This window comes from Achroia grisella, unplaced genomic scaffold, assembly GCF_030625045.1.
Source record: "Achroia grisella isolate CSIRO2021 unplaced genomic scaffold, CSIRO_AGI_Agris_v1 utg1241, whole genome shotgun sequence".
In the NCBI taxonomy this organism is placed as follows: Eukaryota; Metazoa; Arthropoda; class Insecta; order Lepidoptera; family Pyralidae; genus Achroia; species Achroia grisella.
This window is the reverse complement of record NW_026712604.1, coordinates 756,977-781,376: the sequence shown is the minus strand read 5'-3', so window position 1 is coordinate 781,376 and position 24,400 is coordinate 756,977. Positions and strand designations below refer to the sequence as shown.

General features: G+C 32.1%; 1 protein-coding gene across 6 annotated transcripts in view; it reads right to left on the bottom strand.

Annotated features, from left to right (window-relative positions):
- LOC131854611 (ephexin-1) overlaps positions 1–24,400 on the bottom strand; it is a 66,638-nt gene that overhangs the window by 34,042 nt on the left and 8,196 nt on the right. For 4 of the 6 annotated variants that reach the window (XM_059205731.1, XM_059205732.1, XM_059205734.1 and 1 more), the window contains exons 2-3: positions 14,513–17,306; positions 13,510–13,610 (exon numbers count right to left, since the gene is read on the bottom strand). In XM_059205731.1, coding sequence (XP_059061714.1) covers positions 13,510–13,610; positions 14,513–17,253 — 2,842 coding nt within the window. In that variant the 5' untranslated portion in view covers positions 17,254–17,306. Of the gene's footprint in view, positions 1–1,541; positions 1,758–2,971; positions 3,179–4,872; positions 4,957–13,509; positions 13,611–14,512; positions 17,307–24,400 lie in introns of those variants that run through there. The other 2 variants (XM_059205735.1, XM_059205736.1) reach the window with 2 other exon arrangements.

The window sequence follows — 24,400 nt, the reverse complement described above, 5'->3', positions numbered from 1 at the left end:
AATCTTACCTTACAGTAAATATAAAAGAATTACACGTCAAAGTATAAGTAACATAAATTTTTATTAAAATGTGAGAAGTACGAAATATATTTAGAATCATGAAACTAATGTATGCATTTCGAAATTAAAAGCATATACGTCGAACTGTATCATGCCATTAGTTTCATCATGTAAATTTTGTATAATGATTTCTTCATGTCTGTTTGTCTATTTGGACATATTATTTTGCCACAGACCACATTATATATTATCATAGACAACTTTCGAATGAAACTATACGGGATGAGGAACGAAACTAACTTAACTCAGAAAAAAGTTATGATTACAAACGAAACTTTAAAATTACAATTTGATTGGTAAATTGAAAACCGTAAATATATAGCAAAATTTTTATAAAGTTAGAAGTACCTACAGTGAATATACCGAATATGCTATTTTTCCTTAAGTAAATTTAGTGAATGATATTGGTGTTTGTACCTACTTATAATAAGAAAACATAAATATTACACACACACATAAACAATTCACATTAAATACTTTTTTATATATTTATTTGTTCAATTCATATAAATTCGAAATTCGAATTTTGTGTATTATTTTTTATTTCTAGGAAAATATAATAAGTATTTTCTAGAAAATAATTGAAAATTATGAAATAAGAAGAGTTACGAATTATATCTCTAAATTTATTTATGTTATCTCTTCATGAACGTATATTTACGAATACTTATACCAGATTTATTCTAAGCGCAAACTTGATATTTGAATAATTTTAGCTACAAAGTAGACTTGACACAGTTAGCATGCTAATATTAAAAATCACGGTCACAATATTATAATTCACTGCATATTACATACACATTTTTTATGTAAAGAGATGAGTTACATAATTTTATGCTGACTGTATTTATTTGAGAAATAAATTATATTGATTGAATATACATGAAAAAAAAATATAAATTATTTCAAAGAATAATGAAATTTCTAGATATAACTTAAGTATCAAATTAGGCATTTCTAACAGATCTTCATAAAACCAATACGAGGTACGATTTAAATCAATTCCAAACCTTGATAATAAAATATCATTGATGACCGCATATATATATTTATATAGATTTTTACAAGTGATTAAAGCTAAGTTTTTTATTTTTAAGTATCTGAATAAAATTATTTCATACTGTTTAATGCAATTGCTTTTAAAATGAACTATCTCATTTGATAATACTGGGTGTGCGATAGGTATACTGAGGAATTATCACATTTTTTTACTAATAGACGATAAGTAATAACTTAATTGCCAATTGGATTAAAAAAAGTGGTCCATGCGAGGATTCGAACCCCCGACCATCTAAAGTAAAACGGTGTGTTAAACCGCTACAGCATCAAATGGGGAGTATTCCTTACAACAACACTGATATTGAATGAAGACAGTTTGCTGAATGTCACAAATATATATTTAATATTATCGATATTAATGAAATCGATATCATAAAACGTTACTATTTGGAAAAGGGCTCGAACAGAAAATAGATCTTTACCAATAAATGCAATGAGATCCTGTGTTTCAACTTCTTCAGCCCTCAGCACTGTCCTTATGCTGAGCCAGCAGTTCTGTTCCAATACATCTATCAGTCTCACTTTGTCCTCGATGTCCACTTTTCGAGGTAAAACTTTCGCTTCCTCATCATTTTTACAGTAGTGCGGTGATTTCACACTTGTGGCGATGTATACATTCGTTGGTGACGTCACAAATACTATAATAATGGCAGACGATCAAGGTGTTGTTAAAATTAATTGAATATATCCAATCATATCCTAATATTCTTTCAAAAATAAATGAAATTGTAAATACATAAGTGAGATGTACAAAGGCGACCCTGTTATATGAAAAGAGATCTCTTATAGCAACTCTAGAAACATTATAGGATAGCGCATTGACTAGAATAGATAAGTATACGCGTACAAACAAAAGAAGACAAATTGAGATAACAATTCCAGAAACGCTAAAGTCATTGAAAATGAATGTACATTTGTTACTTTCAAGCAAAAACTATTTGAAAGATTCAAACTAATTTGCTGCACAGTTCAATTATCAGTCCCGTATGTCTAACATAAAGTAGCAGTATACGCGAGCAGCACCACGGGTAACAGCTAGTATAGAAATAAAGAGAGAAATGTTAACTAAAGTAGGGATCAAAGCAATCATGATTACCGTTAGCAACGTCTATTTATCTATTGCATTATAAATTTAATCAAAAGTCAAGTTAGATTCGTTAGCTGGCCTTTGTTCTGCAATTATTATCGAAAATCTTTGTACTGTATCAGTTTAACAGGTTTGATCCCGGACACTACAAAAAAATCATGAGTACGTTTGTTTCAGTGTTTGTCTAATGTCTATAGTATACAAGTTTTGAGTAATTTGGAACCAAATAGAGCTATATATATATATAGAGCTATATTTAGAGTTCCAATGCCTAAGAAATACACTCTGTGTTATGTATATGATTCCTTCTTTCAAATACATTACAGTGCATTCATTTTTTGTCCCTTGTACAACTTTACAATTGTTTTTTAAATGTCTAGTTGTTTTACATGACCTACCCATACCAAGATGATCGATAATATCAAATGCATTATATAAATCTATCCCTAAAGATTCTCAAATTAATTTCAACAATGACCTCCTCTTTTGTCATCTGTGAAAGAATTTTGATGACTATGGATTTCTGAAGTCACGAGTTCACGCTTAGTCGCGTCTTTCAAGTATTTTGCAATTTTCGTCATCTACTAAGAATCTTATCAAAAGCAATTTTTATTCAGAGCATTCTCAATGTGAAATAAACAAAAGTTCTGATTAATATATGTAAAAGGTTAAATAAAATTAATTGATCTAAATTAGAACTGATTTGACTTGAAGGGTCTATGTGTTTTAATTATCGGAATATTTTGATAGGTCATGTTAGAGCACCTTGATCGCCGCAATTCCTTCGAAAAGTTCGAGGCCTTACTGGCGGTCTCACACCGCCTGTCACCGGAGGCCTCTCCGATATCATTTTTCATCATCACTATGCGTCACTTTATCACTTCACTATGCGTCACTATATCACTTCACTTCTGCGTCACATTTCCGAATAAATATAGCCTGCGCACAATTATTAGAGTTAATTTAAATTCACTAAATGTATCATTACTATTATTAATTTCATACAAGACGTTTATCAAAAATATAGCAAAATCAGTATAGATTAACTTCCTTAGTCGATTAAGTTAAAGAAAAAACAAATTGAGCTGCCGGCAGCTGTGCCACTCGTCGTCTCAGGGTCGACTGGTACCATTGGCGCTGTTTCCAACGATAGTGGATTGAGAACCATTTTTTTCAATGTCTCAATGTTAAAAGCCGCTTTATTACAACTGTACCAAGTTGTCATATTTGCAAGAGCAAAGTTGGCATTGGTCAGTGCCAGTTTTTATTGGACGGCTTTGTGAAATTGTACTATATAAAAGGCAATGTTAAAAGCAATTTCGTTAAACGTTATTTGTCGTTAAGACATTTTTCTTATGACGTCAAATCAACAAATATATCACTTGGTATATATTTCAATGTCAAAGAAACAAATATATAAGTACATTGTACAAGTATTGTGTGAGTACAAGATTATGGTGCAGTTACAAAATCATGAGATATGAACGTGTATGGCAATCAGAGCATTGCGGGGTTGCGAAACAATGTAGGCATAGCGAATAATCGGTTCCGCGGAAGGAGACACGAGTGTTCAATTAACTCAATGTATTCTTGTATTATCACTTTAATATATCGAGTAGTATAGCATCCAGATATTTTTTTTTTAAATAAGTATATCAAGAGATACACAGCGTTAAATTGTGATATACACTAATCCTACCATTTCTTGTTACTACAATCATCTGTGGCTCAAGTATCATTTGTAAGTAGAGCATGGTAATCACTTATCATTATGCAAAACGTATGCATTGTTTCTACAGTTTAAGGACAATATGTATATAATACATTAACTGATTAAATCATTAGGGATTACAATTAGTATTTACAGGCAAAGGATATATTAATAATTCAACTATGCAATAAACGGTACAAATTACGAAATAAATAGAAAGTCAACTATTTCGTCACATTATTGAGGATAATACTGGGCACGATGATTAGTAGAATAATGATAGTGTACTACCATCTATCGTCACGGTCCTAGTTTGCTGAATACACAGCAGGTTGAAGAGACTCGTGAATGTAAATTCCGTTTACTGTATCAATTAACATTTGAATGGCATTGATAGTAACAGCTCTGGTAATTCAACACAACAATTCTGACGATAAACAAAGAGTTTTATTGATTTAAGAAACGCCATAACAAGTAATAATAAATGCGACAAATAGTAACCTAACGGTAACGATGAAGTCTGTTACAAAGTAGAAATTCAATTAGAATAAATTTCATTAAACATAACATTAAAGCATATTTTGGTCATATAAATAAGGGTTATTGATTACAAGCACGCATGAAAATGTAACAACACTAAGAATTGGCATCATCAACCTGGCAACATCAGTTTAATCAACCGAAACGAAGTATGACGAAAAATAATATGCAATTAGTGAGAAAGAAACAATAGAAAGCAAATAGTTAGTTTCTGTTAAATGCTGCTATTCTTGGCACTGAGATGATATCAGGTATAGGAGCAGAAACCGGCCGGTTCGACAACAAACGCATTGGCACATTCTTGTGAAATTCAACAATAGTAACGATTTCATAATGAGCACTAAAGAAGTCACTAAATTATCACTAATGACGCTACGCGATTAATTATTGTTGAGGAATTATTATAAGCACGAACATGTCACTTTCACTCTCGGGGTGGTATAGCTGCGCGCGTCCGTCCAACTGCGCGGGCGCAGGGCTGACTCGTGTAGACACGCCGTGCAACTCACCGGCCGTCCCTCTCCCACGCGAGCATTTTGCGGCTATTGTAGCAAATGTGTAGGTGTAGTTGCTTCGCCATTTAAGTACCACCCTTCGGACACATCCTCTATATATTATATACACACTATATATTTTTAAATAAGTGGATTAAATTTAATTAAGTTAAGTACGGTTCTGTCAAAGTACGATAAATAATTTTGGGAAAGACAAATCTAATCGGAGATAAGCATCGCAGAAAATATCTGGACTAGAAAACAAACTAATTCGACTAGAACTACATTATGCAGAACTGGTTCAAATGGTCCGCTACGAATGTAGGGCAATACGCTATCAATTAAACCATAAATTATAAATTGAACAGACTAATAGCGATATAAGAGATACCAGAGTCAACGTTGTAGTTAGTAAAATAATTACTACAAGAGCTAGAAATCTGTCAACAGAAGGTAAACGATTGCTAATTGTAATGCATAAGAAATCTGGAACATTGCTCTCGTTCGTGTCTATCTAGTGACATAATGTAAATAAAGTCGCCACAAGTGGAACGGGTGAATAATTGATCCCACGTTCGATTTAATCCAACATTTTGATTGTGCGAGTACATTGAGCAATGGATTTCGTTGAAAGTTTAGCAAAGATTAGTGCATTGCTGCTTGTCTCAACTTGTATTCTGTTCAGGCTGTACTCTAGGCCTGAGTGACGGGCTATCCGTGAAGTTGCTCAACGAAGGTTATTGTTGAATAATTGGAGATAGCATCGGTTAGTGTTTTATAAAAAAATGCCAATTAAACAAAGATCATCATTGTTTTATTTAATTAGGACTAAAAAAAACCATATTATGACGTATGTTGGTCGCTCCGTTTGCTGATTCGCGGTATCCACTCTAAAACACCTCTAGTCTAGCGACTAGTGTTAGTGATATTATTCGACATATAAATAAGGTTTACTCGTATTTCAACAAAAATAACAACCCTAATACTAGATTTAACAAGTGGACGACGTAATCGGAGCATTGTAAGCATTCTTAAAAAAATTCACATAATTAAGTATTTATTCTAATCACATTAATATCTACTTATTTATATTCTGCCTGTAGCGGAATTTTCTTTAATTCTGTTTGAAGATGTAGGTATTTGAATCAAAAGACAAGTTGGAATAGGTTTTTTTTTTTTACATTAATAACAACAGCATAATCAGATTTCTAAAGCATAGTGTCAGTAGTTCATGGCGTTTTTATCGGAACATTGTGTTCTGTGTATACGAGACAGTTTATATCGCGTGTGGATGAAACAGATTTTAATCTCTCACGAAAACTTTCATAAATGTTTTAAATATTGAATATATCGTGTAGATTATAGAAAAAACATATGATAATCATACTAAATACGGACTAGTAAAGCAAAGTAATAACTATAATCAGGGAACACATTGGATTGGAACATGCCTCAACATCTACATTGATGTAATGATACTAGTCATCACGTTACTTGCTAATTTGAAACCAACTGCCAAGCAAATTCAAACGCTACAACATCCATAAAGGGTCTACTTCAAGTAGCATGTTTGTAATGCTCAATAACTTATTTCTTTTACGGTCAAGGATGAGTAACATAACTTGTGCACGGAGCAACGTGAGAATAATACAATGACAGTGCGTGGCGAGGAATTCCTTTGTTTCGTGGACATTAAACTTGTGTATGATCTTTATCGATAAAGAACTAGTTATGTCAACACTGTTTACACATTTTAGAAGAGATTATGTTAAATTTATGCAAAAAAGTGACTTTGATTAAGATAAGCTGTTTCGTGCACAACCTCGAATAAATTTAAGAAATAAAATTTTCTATATTAACCTATTACATAATAGGATTTTGAGTTATACATATTTGTCTTCTAGTGATATAACAATTTAAGTCTTAGGAAAGCGTTAAAAATATTCCACACAATTTATACAATTAGCACAACAATAGTATTCTTAGTAATTTCTTTATCCTGCTGGCACAGGTGAAGTAAGTAAAAAGGGATAGACAAACGAAAATTGTAATCGATGCCTTGGATAACGTCACTGCTGAAACTAACGATCAAAGACTGCACTAAATAGAAAATGTATGTTATTCATTCATCGACTGTCGACCAGGAAGAATAAACGGCGAAGGTGAACTAGACTTATTTATGACGCAATGCGACAACGATAATGACAAAATTAAGTCTGATATTAGTACATAAATAGAATGAGTATAATATAGATTGCAGAATATTTATTTTTATAATATTACGAGTACTGTAGCATAATTATTAGATAAGGATACGTAAAACTTTGGCAATAAAGTTATAAATTGTGTTAACATCATCTCATTGTAGATAGAATATGACTTAGTTAGGGGTCACGGTTTGCAATAAAAATTATTAGAACTGAATTCTGTATAGATCGGATCATTTGTTTTATTAATAAAGGTCGTAGAATGTAAATATTATCCTCACGCTCAAAATACAAGTACCATCGCGTGATATATGTCCTTTGATAATCTACTTACTGTATGATATTTTATTGCTTTTCTGGTATTGAATGAAAAATAATAAGATTACTGTGACTGGTGAGAGATCACTATATAACTATTCAATAAAAACAGAAATAATTATATGTATTATGAATATACCCCAAAAGGGTTCCTAAGAAAATCAATAATTAACGTACATAGCTATTATGTACATTTCCCAAGAGGGCTCACAAGAAAGTCAAAATATATTACAATAATATATATGGTATCAAACTAACAAGAATGGTGAACAAGCTGCCACAAATACCGTTTTCTTTGGTAAATAACAAGCACGGTTTGAACAGGCCAATTTTTCCCACGACGGTGATAGTGAAAATTCATTTGATACAGAACCAAAGATCATTTGAGTATTTTTTTGTATGATCCAGTTAGTATTTTATCGCATTATTTAAGTACAAGCAAACTAGAGGAATAAACTCCGATTTGACCGTTGGTAGGTTAATGAAATGCTTTGAATCAAATACATATTTTAGTTACTTATTATCGTAACAATTAATATTGAAGAGGTATAATTATTATGATTATTATTAGATTCACGGCTAGCGACACATGTTGTGCTGTCATGGTAACTTGTAACTCATTTAATTCTAGTCTGAACTCAACGTCAATCGGCCGTCGCAGCAAGAAAATGTCTTATATTGATTTTATTTACAAATAGTATTTAAAATATTTGTACCAAGTTAAGAAGGATGTGTTAGTATTTTGGAATGAGAAAATTATTTCTATTATTACTTATTTAGAGAATTAAGTCTTATATATCGCTTCGTTTCTTTGAAACTGAAAACATATTAAAATAATGCACTAAATGCAAAAATATTCAACAAGCTTTAAGTTCTTTTGAGAATTGCTGTATTTTCATTTTGAAGTAAGTAGTCAATTAATTAATAAACTTAAAATAAATTTATTTCACGTAGCTAATTTAGTCATTATCTCTCCTTTCCTGCAAAAATCACAACAATTTGGACCATTTAGTGAAAAGCCCGCCCATACCATTGCAACTAGCTGGCGCGTGTAAGCGAGATAAGCAAATCTCTCTGTTGCGTGGACAATAGCTTATGGACACGGTGGGTGCGCCTGCGCTGCTGCGCGCGCCCAATAAGGAAGTCTACTTGAGTTGCTACGGACAATAGCAAGTTATAATTTGTAAATCACTGAACATTGATACAGCTGTTTAAAATATTGGAACGTTACATCAACGTACACTATATGTTGATGTAACGTCAGAAGATTTGTTTACATATTTTTGAAACTAATGTTGACAACGCTGACGGTACAGTTTAAAAAGGTTAAGTTCTACTTTCGTACATAAGTACTAACAATAGCTGCTTCGCCACATGAATATAGATAAGAAAAGAAACAGAAAAAAAATCTTTTATTTGATGATGATTCTTATGGCATTGGTAAGTATAAAATCTAATCTAAAGGGTATTAGAATCTAAATGCTGTAGATTTGAAACGGAGACAAAGAAAGAAAACGAAAAAGAAAGACAACATGAAATTCCTGGAAGAAAAATTACGAAAATCAAGGGATCTTAGTACGCTATATTTATTATTATTAACTCACTAATAAGATCCTGTACTTTTATTTTTTATGTATTATGTATGTAATTCCTAAGCTCGCACTTAATGCAGTAGCATAGAAGTCACTTATTATTATACTGTGTGAAATCATTTATTAGGTTTTACTGTATTTTTTCTAATAATTTCGTAATGTAAACTGTTTCTCTCATGCATAGAGTCAATTATATGAATATGATATACAAAATCAGTATATAGTAACTATGCAATGATATAATAACTATGTGCTGTTTTACTTCATCTTTAAGAAAATTAGGTATATATTGAAATTCTTGCATGCGATTATGTAAATGGATATACATCACAAAATAAATGGCAAATATTTGGCATTGAGATATATATAATTTACATATGCTATACAATCACCTTTTTATTATGCAATTTATTAGACTAATGCTATTTTACATGATCTTAGACTACTTTAAACTAGGTGACTATGTACCTACTCTAAAGTAGTTGTATCAACATACAATTTACTAGAAAATAACGGCCATTGGGGTCCATCAAAGACAACAGAAAGAAAAATAGATATACGGACCTACTCTAAACATTAAATAGGAATTTCTGTACTGTTTTAGTCTCTTTAATATGCTAAACAAACGCCTGCAACATTGCTCGACTGCACTGTCAAATCGTTAGACAATTGCACTCCGAGACTGGTATGTGAATTTCATAATAAGTAGGTATACTTGATCAACTAAACAACCGCGTTTCCCCTTCCATTGTCAGAGTAGTGGGATTATCACTGATATCCAGTTGGAATTTGGAGATAATTAATAGATAACTTTGTTGAACAAAAATAATGCGTATTACTGCAGTGACCTAATTCCTTTAGGAACAATTTCCGTGGATTCTATCACCATCATCTGCTTCTTCCTTATCTTATTTATTTGAGGTCGGCGTAATATGTTTTTCTCTTCCATTCATCCCTGTTCGCAGTCATTTCGTTATTTACTCCCTTTCTTACCCTATCATCTTTTACACATTCCAGTCGTGGATTCTATAATATAATAGAATATATAGAATAGAAAAATTATTATTGAAATAAACTTAACTTTAAGCTCTTTTGAATTCATGAAAAAGTCATGAGTACCTATTTTTGTGATCTACAGTTCATTTGGAAAGCTGTCTCATTACAAGAAAAAAGAGAAAGAAACTTGCGTGTTACTCTTTTAAATATTTTTGTAACTAACAACTATGCTATGTTATATATTCCTAAAATTTGGTAAAGTGGGAACTTCTTAGCATTGGCTGGATCCAGCGGGTGTTGGGTGCGATGATGATACATTGAGTTCATCCAAAGAACCAATCTTCTAAACACACCTGTGGGCGATAGCATAGACTTTATGCGTGATATAAATCAAACAATGGATTGAAAATGGTAGATACTTATAATAAAGATACAGACAGTAGCAAGGCAAAAGTTGGCAATAATCTAAATATATATAACTCAAAGGTGACTGACGTAGTGATCTATCAACGCACAACCCAAACCACGGAACGGATCGGGCTGAAATTTGGATTGCAGGTATATGTTATGACGTAGGCATATGCTAAGAAAGGATTTTGATTAATTCTACCCCCAAAGGGATAAAATAGGGGATGAAAGTTTATATGAAACTTCGTCAATTTTAAACCGATCGGGCTGGGACTTTGCTTGCATAAAGCCACTATGACGTAGCCTATCCCCTAAGAAAGGATTTTGATAAATTCCACCCCTAAAGGGATAAATTAACGCGAGCGAAGTCGCGAGCAAAAGCTAGTAAAAATATATGACAATTCTATAAAGAAAATACATTTAAAATTGGTAGAAAAATAAAAAACAAAAATGTGCAGAGTTTAAACGCCCATGCCTAAAGTTAGACTATGTAAACATTTAAGGCAAGTCACTAACTTTATACAAAACCAGTCTGGTTAGCTGACAGTGAGACATTAGAAAAGTGAATGCCATTGAAAGCTGAAGCGACTTTTACTCTGATACAGATACACAATAGTGAATTACTATAATTGTCGCAAAAACGTTTTGTTTCAATACAAAGCAAGGTGCAGTGTGGTTCCACACGCTGGATTAGAAACTGGATGCATAATACCGTGTTCTGGCCACGAAAAACTCACTGCAAACTCAAATCGAAATTATTGATTAACAGAACTTTCGGCCTCTTGAGGATGTCATATTATTATGATTATCTAGCAGTACTTCAATTGAGAAGTTTCAATCACATTGTTAAGAATAAGTTAAAGACAATCGGACAGATATTGGAACCACACGAGAAGCACTATAGCTAACAAATAAAACAGAATTATCCAAATCGGTTTATTTTAAAAACAGTCCTGAGAAACACAAAAAAATATACGATCACAATCGTTCATCTCATTTACTTTCCACAAGATTCGTAAAACAAGCCGGAATTGTACTAGTTGAATAGGTTTACTTTTTTTGTATAGGTGTACTATAATGACAACATTTTTCACAGATATGAAAAACATTTTGTATCTTTTCGTTTTTTTAGTTCAGTATAAAATATTGTCATACGAATAAAAACCTTACGGTAAATGTATAATATGCATTTGTACAAATAAAGATATCCGGCAACGACTAGAAGTCGCCCACGATAGGCGCGTGCGCACCTACGTCCGTGAACTTACAACATAACACTTTACATTCATAATTGTGGTGCACAGCAACTAAACATAATTTATGTGATCGGTTAGAATGTCCTAACAACTGGCTATGGGAATTACATCATCAGTATGTAAGGTATGTTATACAGTTTCGTACTAGATTTTATATTAACTACCTACCTATTAAGGGCAGATTGCCGTCGTCAGCGCCATCAATATTAATGATTTTTCTTCTATGACTGTGGCAAACTACCATACGGCCCATGTGGTGGTAAATGGTTACCGTAGGCTTTTGACACTTGAGACACCAGGGGTATCACGTGCGTAGTACCGACCCTTAAGAAACCCTAATATACCCTTCCTGAAAAACCCCATGCTGTAGTCTCATGAGAAAACCTCGGCAGGTAGTTCTTTCCACAGTCTAAGTGTACACGTGTAAGTGTAAGTGTAATATAGTAATGTGAAATAAATAACAGTTACCTAAATGCATAAAAGACTTACCAAATAATATATTTAAACACAAATTTAAGACATTAATAATCGATAAATGTTTTTATAATATAACAGGCTTTTTAAAAGATAAAATTTAACGAAATTTACTATTTGTTATTGTTGTAGTAATAAAAAAAAAGACTAGGTAAAGGGAGAAAATATAGTAATACTAACATATTAGAATAGAATGAAGGAATTGAAGTATCAAAAACAAGAATGTAATATAAAAGAACTATAAATTCAAATACAAATTTAGAATATAAAATACATATCTGATTAGCCAGTTACAACAGTTATGAGTTATTTTATATGTACTTATATTGTTACTTTTATATTATTACGACATTGTTCTTTTAAATTATATTTAAATTCAATATTTTTTGTAGCGTTAAAGTACTCTGTATGTCATCTAGGCTAAACATGTTGGACAATTCATGCTGTACCTACCATCTATTTAGGTAATCACACACGTTTTACAAATAAAATACGAATCTTAAAATAAATAAATAAGGCAAAACGTTTGCCAGGTCACCTAGTACTTACGTAAAAAAAGTTTAAAATACCGTTGTACGCAAGGAATTTGTACGTAGGTTGAGTGCTACATTGTTATGTTTTACGCAATTTGTTGTAAGCCGACTGCTTTGGTTTCGTATAGGCCGACAGAATTTGAATGAATCCAATCGGGATCAAATCGAATTGGCGACTATTTACATTTCTGTAATACCTATTAGGAGTAGGACTTGTACAAACTTGTCTGCGTGGGTATCTTTGATTCTACTATTTCAGCCGCCATGCAGTTTGCTTAATAAGATGTTTATGTTAATGGGTGTGATAAAACAGTGAAATTATAGGATATGGAGAGATCTTAATGCTCTGGAATGGCAACGAATGAGTTGTGTTACGGGCGGCATACGATAACGTGAAGTGTTATACTTTGCATGAATATACGCGAGTTACTATTTACTATCAAATGGGGCAGAGCTTGTTTTGCCTTAACGCTTCTATAAAAAAAAAGAATCTAATGTTTAAAAAAAAATAAGCATTATCACTACATCAGTTGTATCAGTTTATATACTAAATTCTAGATACTCTGGCAAAATCGTTAGTTTTGACTGCAAGCATCGCCATCTGTGGTGATCTATATGACATAATAATTGAAACTGTACGTTGTCGTAGTTGACACTCTCATTCATAGATGGCGCTAAACGGAAAAAATATAACGAGATATTCGTATATTTATATATAACAAAGGAAACAGTTTGTAAATGATTTTGTAACTATACCAAAGTAAATATACTAACCTTTTTGTTTATTTTCTTGAACTGGCGACTTTTGCCATTGGTGTCGTACTTTTTGCGACCAGCTTACAGGACTCTTTCTGCCGCGACTAATTTCTTGGACACTGTAATAAGATATTTCTGTCATGATTGAACAAAATAATTAAAATAGTACGGCTATAATAGTTTCGAAGTCGGATCAAATGGAATGGTAACAATATCGTAAAGGAAGATAATGTAAAATGTATCATCCAAGTTACAAGACAATAATTGAGAACTGAATGCCCCTAAATATATGTTGATCACTTTTGATTTATTTCTCGCTCGGGCAAAAACAACTAATATCTATATTGTATTTCTATAACATGTAATTTAAACATATGGTGTTTTTGCAAACTAACTTTCTACAAGAAAGGTCAGAATACAATGAATATTGTTATGAAATAGTTTATAAAAATAATATTCTAATAAATTCTATAACAATTATTTGCAATTAGTAAACTGCAAGAATGTAATAAAAATATGTTTGAAGTATAGATAATTGTTCTTTTATATAAATAAAAATATGTTTAAAAGCGATTTCTTTCTTCAGGTTAAGAGATTCAATTTTAAATATTATCGTGCATTGCGGATTTATTGTAAGTACTTCGTTTATATGTCTGTATTATTTAAACCCATATTTTACTAATAAAAAGTAGTAAATACGTATCGCGCTGGGGAAAGTATTATCTGATTGGCAGATATTATTGATTTCCGAGTTTATTAGGTTATCTAAGATAATGTATTGATTAGTTACAATATTACAAGGGAAATGCTATAATAAAACTGATTTCGGACTGGTCACAATATTTGTCTAATTTGCAAGTAACACATTTTTAGTTTATATTTACACCAAATCTTGCTTTTGAGGGTAAAGATGCCCTCTTTACCCTGAGAAATTTAAGATAATTATTTGCAGGCATGAATTGAGAAGTAGAAGCATGCGTGAATACAGATAGAGTTTCAAAGATTTACATGTGATACTTACATTATAATCTTCTGTTCATCAGTTTTTTCTTCATCAGAGATGTCGACCCAATCATCACTTCTGTCGCTGACGCTTGTGTCACTGCTAGGCACCTGGAATGCGATCTCTTGCCCATTGTAGCTTAATACAGATCTCTGGCCGTATATGCTGTTCGTCTTTTGTTCACTTGATATTGTACAACGACTATTAGTGGACACGGTATCGAAAGAGAGACGCTTATGTATACCAGACAGGTGCTTCTTTATATTTGTGCGGAGCTTAACCATACTCGGACTGTTCGGTATACTTTCATAGCAATGGGAAAGAGACGTCGCGTCGCTTTGTTTAATAGTATCATATATATTTTCTGTATCATTATAGCCCGTATAATCGGATGAAACGAAAGAGTGTCGACTGCTATAAGTGGGACTGCTGTCTTTGGATTTTGGAGGACGTACTGGAATTTTCTCGTATATTCTTTCAGGGCCAATTTTTTCATAGCTCACTGTAGATGTTCCACTAACAGATTTGGAGATGGCGTAGTTTTTACTATTATTTTCGGAGTGTTGGTAGTTTTCAGCGATTTGAATACCTGAGCTGGAAGTTACGCAATATGGTTTAATAAGGGATTTGCAGTATTCATAACCATTATCACTATCACCATCACCACGTGTTCTCTCTTCCAATCTACTATCACAAAGTTCGTAATTATGGAAGCTGTTTTCATCGCCTTCAGGATGCGATCTTAGCTCTAATAGACATTGATAAATATTATCGTCATCTCGTCGCGAAATAGTATTTTCAGTTTCTACAGGAGATTCAGTGTATATTATTTTAGGAATTTCTGGTAAAGGACAATTAATTTTTGATTGTTTGTCGGCGTTTTTAATTGGAATCACAACGACATTATCGATATCCTTAGGTTCCAATAGTTCGTAATCGTTTTCAAGAATTAAATCTTTTTCTGGTTTTGATGTATAGCCAACAAGAACTTCTTTATTAAAAGCTTCCACTAAATTTGATTCAAAATCTGAATAAGGATCCCATTTGACTTTTGTTTCTGTATGTTCATCAATGGTTCCTTGAGACTCAATAGTTTCAGATTCTTGAGATTCATTTTTGTTTATTGAGATTTCTTCGACGCGCTCCATACTATTATCACTTTTTGAAATATTTATAATGCTATACGAGCCATCAGATACTGATTTATCAATTTCGGAGTAAGTATTATTTTTTCTACTCCACAAAAATGATTGATTCGGAGTTATATTTGAATTGACTTCTTGATACGTCGTTTCTTCTTTGGATTTAGTTGAGCATATTTCTGGTTTATCACTGGAAATAGAAATCTTACTTTCATTGATATCTTCCTGAATTATTTCAACAACTTTTAAAGGCATTTTTTCTAAGTGTATGTAATTAGTTTTGAACTTTTTCTTATCATATATAGGCTCTCTCTTTTTCATCAAATCTGATTCGACGTTTTTGTTATCATCTTGTGTTGGAATCGGTAAAATATTATTAGCTGTTGACTGTGTTACTTTAATTGTTTTTATTTTTGGAATTCCATCTTTAACAACAACATTTTTGGTTAAGACTAATGAAGACTTCTTCTCAGGTACTTTAGGTTTTTCTTTTGACAGTATTGTACTTTTAATTTGATCTTTTGGCCGTCTTGGGGCATTAGCATTACATTGAGCTGTGATTTCACATTCAAATTTTTTTATTACACTTTTAACCCCATTGCTTTGTGGTATATCAATATGTTTCTTTGGTTCATTGTCCTTAGTTTTAAGAGGACTACCATCTACTGAGTCAGAACCACTATGCTCTCTGTTTACATCTGGATACTTTAAGCGTTTCTTAGGCGATTTCGGAATTTTGGTACCGTCAGACTTGGATCGTATTACACGTATTTTTGTAGATGAATTGTCAGATAGCAATAGTTTGTCAATAGAGTCTACGCTAGAACATCTTTTTTTACTGTTGCGCCGTTTCGAGCCTCGCCGTTGTCGAACGACTATCTTTATATTTGGACTGGAACTAAGAGTCGACGATGGGGTTGAACTATTACTAGCTGAACACCGTGATACCATTTGTAAATCTTCTATGGTTTTTGCAAGTTTCGATTGCTTTATAGGTCCGTTATTCTCGTCACTTACTAAATTATTAAATTTCTTCGTTAACTCGGACACGTTACTACTTGTTATTGTCATAGTTTTCGTAGCTAACGGTGGTCGTCTATAGGAATTCGACGCAGTTTTTATTTTGAAACTTACTCTTCTTTGTTGTTGTTGTTCTAGTTTTTTCTTTGTATTATATGATATGCCTAATGGAACAGTCGTTGTTTCTTTGTCTTTTATATTTGACGTCTGTTGCGAGTTTCTCCCTCCACCTGTACTTCTGGTATCTTCGCTTCCTCGAGCTATAGCTAATTGTGCATAGTGAATAGTAGGTTCCACTTTCTTTGTAACAGTTTTTGATAAAGGGGAAGAACTTACTGTAGAATTTAAAAATGCTAGTTTTGCCTCGTTTATTAATTTAGCTCTTTCATTTACCGTTGATATAGAAGATGTGATTGGCACGGTATATACATATTTATCGCTGTTCCTTTGATTCTCTTTTATAGCCATCTTGTCGTTTTCTGGCAGAATAAATGTTTTTAATAATGCTTGAATACTTCTGTGCTCTACCTTTCCATCGGTGCTAAATTTCTTTATAGATGAAATTATATTATTGGTGTCAATAGCTTCTCCTTCCATTAGATATTAAATAGCATTAGCGATGGAAATTTCTGACTGCTTTTCTACGCCATCTGGAACAATAATAGTATGCATATTAGTCTCTGGAGACACCAATTCACATAGCGTAGGCGCTAATACAAAATTAATAACAGTTTTAACTCCATACAATTGACGAGTATATCTTAAGATAATCGTAAAATATAGCATTTTACGATTATCTTAAGATATACTCGTTATAATAAGTTGGTTATACTGTGTAAACTGTATTGTTACAGTTGATTGCTAAGCGAAAGTGTTTATTTCTTTTGTAAAGACATTACCACTGTTTAAAACTGGTGATGTTAGTTTTAATAATGTACCATTGTCATTAATGGTTCCTACATAGTGCGTGAGTACAACACAAATGTGGGTTGTAAAATTGTAAATCTTACACAAAGAGATACAATAATTGTAATAAACTTGAGATTATGGGCAATAAACTTATAATACGCTATAATTTCTGTGATGTTAACAACTTATATTAATAATAACCCAGGAAAATTCATATATTTACTACCAAGTTACTTATTACTTACTTACTTATAGAATTACATATTTTTTAATATATAATATGAATAAAAGCACATTGATGCAAATAATCACACTCAAGTAGAAACAAAACCACCATTTGCACCATGCGAGGAATCGAACACGAGGCCATGGGAAGTAAAGCGGTGTGCTAAACCACCGAGGCCATCAGTTATTAGTTATCAATTACTACTACAAGGCATTGGATGCGAGCAGCGCAGGACCGATCGTCGTGGAGATCTTTGGGGGAGGCCTATGTCCAGCTGTGGACGTCTTCCGGGCTGCGATGATGATGATGATGATGATGAATTACTACTAGTACTAAATGTAGTAGTTAGTAATAATTAAAAAATAATAAAACTCTGGGCTGCATGTAAAATGCACGCATATGGTTCAATAAGATATTTTTAAAATTTACAAACAAATTTTGTACGCAAACACAACTACACTGAGGATCAACTTTAACTAACAATTATTATTAAATGAATAGCATTATAAACCATGTCAGTTAATGTTTATTCGCTTAATCTCATTATTAGTCATGTAAATTTTCTTACATGTGTTAGTAGTCATAAAAAATGACTAAATAGTATGCAATTGTCTTTCGTGCAGCGAGCGTTATCTGGTATTTTTTGCTTACAAGATAATCACGCACGATCGCACTGAAACGATAGTATTCTAGTAGTTTTCAGTTATGCTATTTAGAATTCCATGACTAAGACAGTTGAAGTAATTTAATTCGCTTTGCCTAGGAACAATCCAAGTCGAACAGTCAAACTCTACCATCATGCTGCCATTGCCAGCTTGCTTAATTGGCATTCCAGTTATGTAAGTTACTAGCTACCAGCCCTGGCTTTCCACAGTGTACATGTATAAAATTGAAGAGTTCGTTAACGATAATAATGTTTTTGTAGAAAAACTTAAAATTCATAGCGCTGACAATATTATCTGATTGCACTAAGAATCACATGCCTCTTACTTGTTATTGTGTAATTATTTATATATATATATATATATAAAACATCTATTCAAAAAAGCAACACACAAGTTTCTTGCTCATTCTTCTTGTGATGGATCTGCGTTCCGAATGAGTGATAAAAAATATGAGAATATTCAAAAGTACTTGTATTGAGTTTATTTAAATAAAGATTATTTCTATTTCTATATACCTTCTTCTTAAATCACTCTATCCATTGTTAAAAACTGCATTAAAATCCGTTGCGTAGATTAAAAAATATAAGCGAACAGATATTGGAAACGACTTCATTTTATACTATGTAAAGATATATAATGCTTGAATTTAGTTTCATAATATAGATTAATCTAGTTTTTTTTTCGTAGAATATACAATAGACCTGAAATCATAATGTTGCTCTAGTTTCCAATCACATAAAATTAAAAAGTCATAAAGAAATAACGTTTACACTTAAAACTGTTATTGAAATTAACGTTGTGGAACTAGTTTCATAATTTAAGCTGCACTCTTAGCTCAATCTATTCCTAATTATCACATAGAGTTTATAGTTACTTCAGATATAATAATATAACATTATATCTTTACAGATACGGTTTTATTGAATAGCAATTTCGCGGCATATTTGTACAACAATGGCGGACACAGCAGAGACAATAGAAGGAATGGTGCCAATATTATTTGCAAAACAGAAACGTGGTCTTCAAAATGGGTGGTTTGCGAGAAGAAACCGTTATGTACGAGTTATTATCGCTTTGTAATGGAATATAATAGCCAACCTATTATCGACCCACTTCATGGCTCTCTGTTTATAAACAAACTAACTACTCGTCCCGACTACACACGGGTGTACATGTATTATATATTTTATTATTAAAAAACCCGCTTCAAAATCCGTTGCGTAGTTTTAAAGATTTAAGCATACATATGGACGGACAGACAGTGACAGCGACTTTGTTTTATACTATGTAATGATTTACGCTTCATCTGATGGTAAACAGTGAAATATTATAAATGCGAAAGTTTGTAAGTATGGATGTTTGTTACTCTTTCATGCAAACACTACTGAACGGATTTTGAAGAAACTATACAGTAATATAGTTTATGCATCAGAATATATACATAGGCTATATTTCTTATTGAAATTTAATCCGAGTGAAACCGCGGGCACAGCCAGTTGTCCATGTATGTATATGAACACCATCACAGTAGACAGAAAATACTCGCAGCACTTTAAAAAAATCTAGACAACAATGTTATGACATAAACGTTACATAGTACACATAGACGGCCTTGGTGGTCTAGCGGTTTAACACACCGCCTTATATCAGATGGTCGCGGGTTCGATTCCTCGCACGGCACAAACATTTGTACCTATTCATGAGTATGATTGTTTGTATCGGTCTAGATGTTTCCTGTGTATAATATTTATGTATTTATGAAAAAAAAATATCTATGTATTTGTATCAGTTATCTAGTACTCACAACACAAGCTTTAGTTAGCTTAACTTGGGACTAGATGGCGTTGTGTGAATTGTTCTGAGATTATTTAATATTATTATATTAAATAATCTCAGAACAATGTGATTTGATTTCGCTAGACAACCGAGGCCGTTGACGTCATATTAAACTATTACATTTCATGTGTTAAATTGGGTGAATTCACTGAGCCAACAGCCAACTGTCAGCGGGCTAATGAGAGTGCAAGTGGGGTCACAACGTGCCTTACATGACTTTCACCGTCTGAGAACTGATATCTATACCAATACATAAAGCTGAGGAATTCGTTTGTTTGTTTCAACGTGACAATCTTTGGTATTACCATTCGGATTTTAGAAAAATGTTATTTTTATTTAATAGTGATATTTTTTAATAATAATTCTTGAGGAAAGCAAAACTTATTTAAACTATAACCATTAGAGAAGATGACCAAAAAGAAGAAGTGTTATTTTATTTAATAGCACGATTCTTAAGGAAGGAAAATTCAAATTCAAAACTCATTTATTCATGTAGGACATTTTAGCCCGCTTATGAACATTTGTAAAAGCCGCTTATAAAAACTTACTTAAACTACAATCATTCGAAGATGGGCTAAAAGAAGTGAAAAAAGAAGTTATAGAACAATTTATTTTAAATTAAATGACGGATGAAACTCCAGGGCACTGCTAGTATATGGACCTATTACTTGGGAGGCAAAAGGTAATAAGTTTCATTGAAATTGTATGGCAACATTTTTTATTTGACATTGGTTGCAAGAATTTATTTTACGAATTTAAATAAAAAATAAATCTAAGATTAGAATAATAAATTAACTGCTGGTCTACCAGAATGAATGTCCTGCATATCTTAACGATGAACGTCAATAGTCTTTTATGGGAATAGGTATTAAAAATTTACAATAAGATACCAAAGGATATTTTGGAATTACCCTTAAATAAATTCAAAACATCTGTTAAATCATATTTACTGAGCAAAGCCTATTACTCACTAAACGATTACTTGAATGACGAACGTGCATGGCAATAGTTGTTCATGCACTGGATTTTTATTTAATGTTAGACATAGACACCTATATAAATACATTGTAAATAAACTGGCTTTTAAAAAAAAGTAATTCAATTGAGTTTCTTACCAGATTTTCTCAATTGGATCTATATACCGAACTGGACGGTAGAGAAAAAAAAATAAAATTATAATGTAAAATACTTGACGTTCATAAGCGGCTAAAATGTCCTACATGAATAAATTAATATGAATTTTGAAATTTGAACAAACGACATGTATATACATAGACACGTACATGACCTTAAAAGGAGGTAAAGCAAAAAATTCGACATCAAATCAGCAAATCATCTGTTAAACTCGAGTGCGCTATTTTAGAACAATCGGCCAACACGTGTAATGACTAGCAGTTATTACACGTGAGTGTACAAACTGTAGGGGTTTAATACACAGCTGTAATAATTATAGTGAAATACAAAAGTAAAATATGTATATAATTGTTAAAAGTAAAAGGCTCACAAAATGTCAAAAAAATTACGAATATTAGAAGTCACGAATACTATTATTATATATATAAAATTCTAATCGCAATGTCTCCTATTTGGCCAGATAAAAAATTTAATAAAAGTTCTAATACAAACCATATTAATAAATACATTGATATATGACCTAGATATATATGTAATACTAGCCTAGTTGTTATTTTATTTAGTATGAACTGTCGAGATGTTATAATTTATTACAATATGTAATTTCTATTTTACACTCACTAATACACTTATAATTTCTACCCATTTACATTGCTGTACTCTATCAATGTAAATATATATAAATATATATTAAAACTAACCTTGTCTTTTTAGAAATGTGAATAAAATACTGGATTAATTAAAAAATTGTGACAACCTTATATGGATTATGCCAAATTAAACTACCTGTGGAATTTAGTACACGATAATGGCATAAATATGGTGTTACATTAAGAAAAATAAACCACAACTGTCATACTTGCACAATAACTCGTGCATTCGACGGCCATTACAAAGGAGGCGGCCGACGCACGCGCATGCAAAGCTCTTAGAAAGTCGCTAATACGTGATAGAAATTGCTACAGAACAGATAGTTACGTCCCAGACACGTTGTCGACTCTAGCACTCTTGTTAGATAACCACAATGTACGAAAACTGTATTTATCTAAGTAAACCAATATTTAGTTTAGAAATCTAAGATGAAAATTCCGGCCAGTAAATAAACCAGTGAGAAAACGTTGTGAGAAGTAACAAGTTTGTAATAATTATACGTATTTGTAATTGTTTATTTACGTTATTTTCTTCTTTAAACAAGAAAATTATAATATAGATATCTCACATCACAGCATATTATATACTGGTCCAACATACTTATCACTTATTTATGTATCTACACAATATACAAGAAATGAGAGATAGCACCGCTGAGCAAATAATCACTACGTTTAGCACTGGTTGCGCGGAAATCGAATAAATTCCTTTCATAAGTCCCATCTTGACAAAGAACCGTTATGGCAGATTTCAAGTTTCGAATATCCCATGTCTGTAAGTCAATACATACTTTTTATTTTTTATGTTTATTACACTATCACACATGCATATACATATAAAGTCTGAGCAGAATAGTTAGGTTTATGTATACCTAATTTATGCATAGTTTTTATTACAATATAATACTGGCACATTAGAACAATATCAATATATGTAATAACAATTAACCATGCCCGACTTTACTAAATAAATACTGGTCGCTAAATGCCTGTTAGTGAAAACAAAAGAAGGTATTATTTAAAATTCGAACAGCGAAGTGTTAAGCTTTTCTCAACTGCGCGAAGAAACCTCATTGCCCAGTTTGTATAACTGTAGTAAATAACGGAACACGAGCTCAATGAATCGCACAGCGGCTGTGGTACTTAACTAGCATATGAATTCATAACTCACAAACAGTTCATAAATTGTGAAAATACAATTATTATAACGAATATGTTTATTTTGATTTATGACTCATTGCAGTTGGTTAGATTAGTTATTATGACTTAATATAGTAAATACGTATATTGGTAATGATTAATTTCATATATATAAGTAATTCTTGTGTCACAATATTATTTACCATACTCGTATAAGTTTTATATCAATATTCAATAGGTCTGAGTCGGTTACATATTTTTCATACCCCTAAGCAGGGATGTAAGGGAGCTCCGTAACCGTAACCGAATCCGAAATAAAAGATTCGGATAATATCGGATAGGGGCGAAGCGTAATTGAGACACGTTATGTAACCTATTTGTATTTCACTTTTGAAATTCCCTAAAAAATTAACATCCGTAACCGAAATTATCCGAAACATTTTCATATCCGCATCCGTATCCGGTATAAGGTATCATTCCTACATCCGAAACCTATCCGTATCCGAAATTTCATATCCATAACATCCCTGCCCCTAAGTAGTAAGGGTTATCCACCTCTAACATTTTTTGGTATAATTTGTTTTTATTTTTATTATGTGGCATTAAAAATACATACAACCCTAAATTATTATTCTAAATTACCACCAACTTCTTTTTTAATAGCGATATTAGGACTTAAATTTATATAGCAAAACAACGTTTGCCGGGACAGCTAGTTAACCATAAATGGAGGATGAGGAGTTCGCAACCGTCGCAATATACATGAATAGCTCTATGGACATCACGTTATCATGTTACATCCGTGATACCACTAATGCGTCCATTCCAATAGGCTAAGATCTCATACCTTTTATACTGAAATTTGGAATTTTAATTAAACGTAAAGTACGTTTAATTAATATTCCAAATTTCAGTATATTTAAATTAAGAACTTTCTCTATTTTGAAAGTTATTTTGAAAACATAGATAGGTAATTCAATAAATCATAAACGATCTGCATAGACACAATGCAATATAATTACAAACAATTAACTTGTTTCATAGTACGTCAATATTCTTGTTTGCTATCAAATTAGCCTCTAGCTCAAACAGTGTAAAAATGCATATCTGTATGGACGATATATTTTTATTACGAGTATATACAATTAATATTAGGCTGTTGCGATACTGCCTCCGGTTAATTA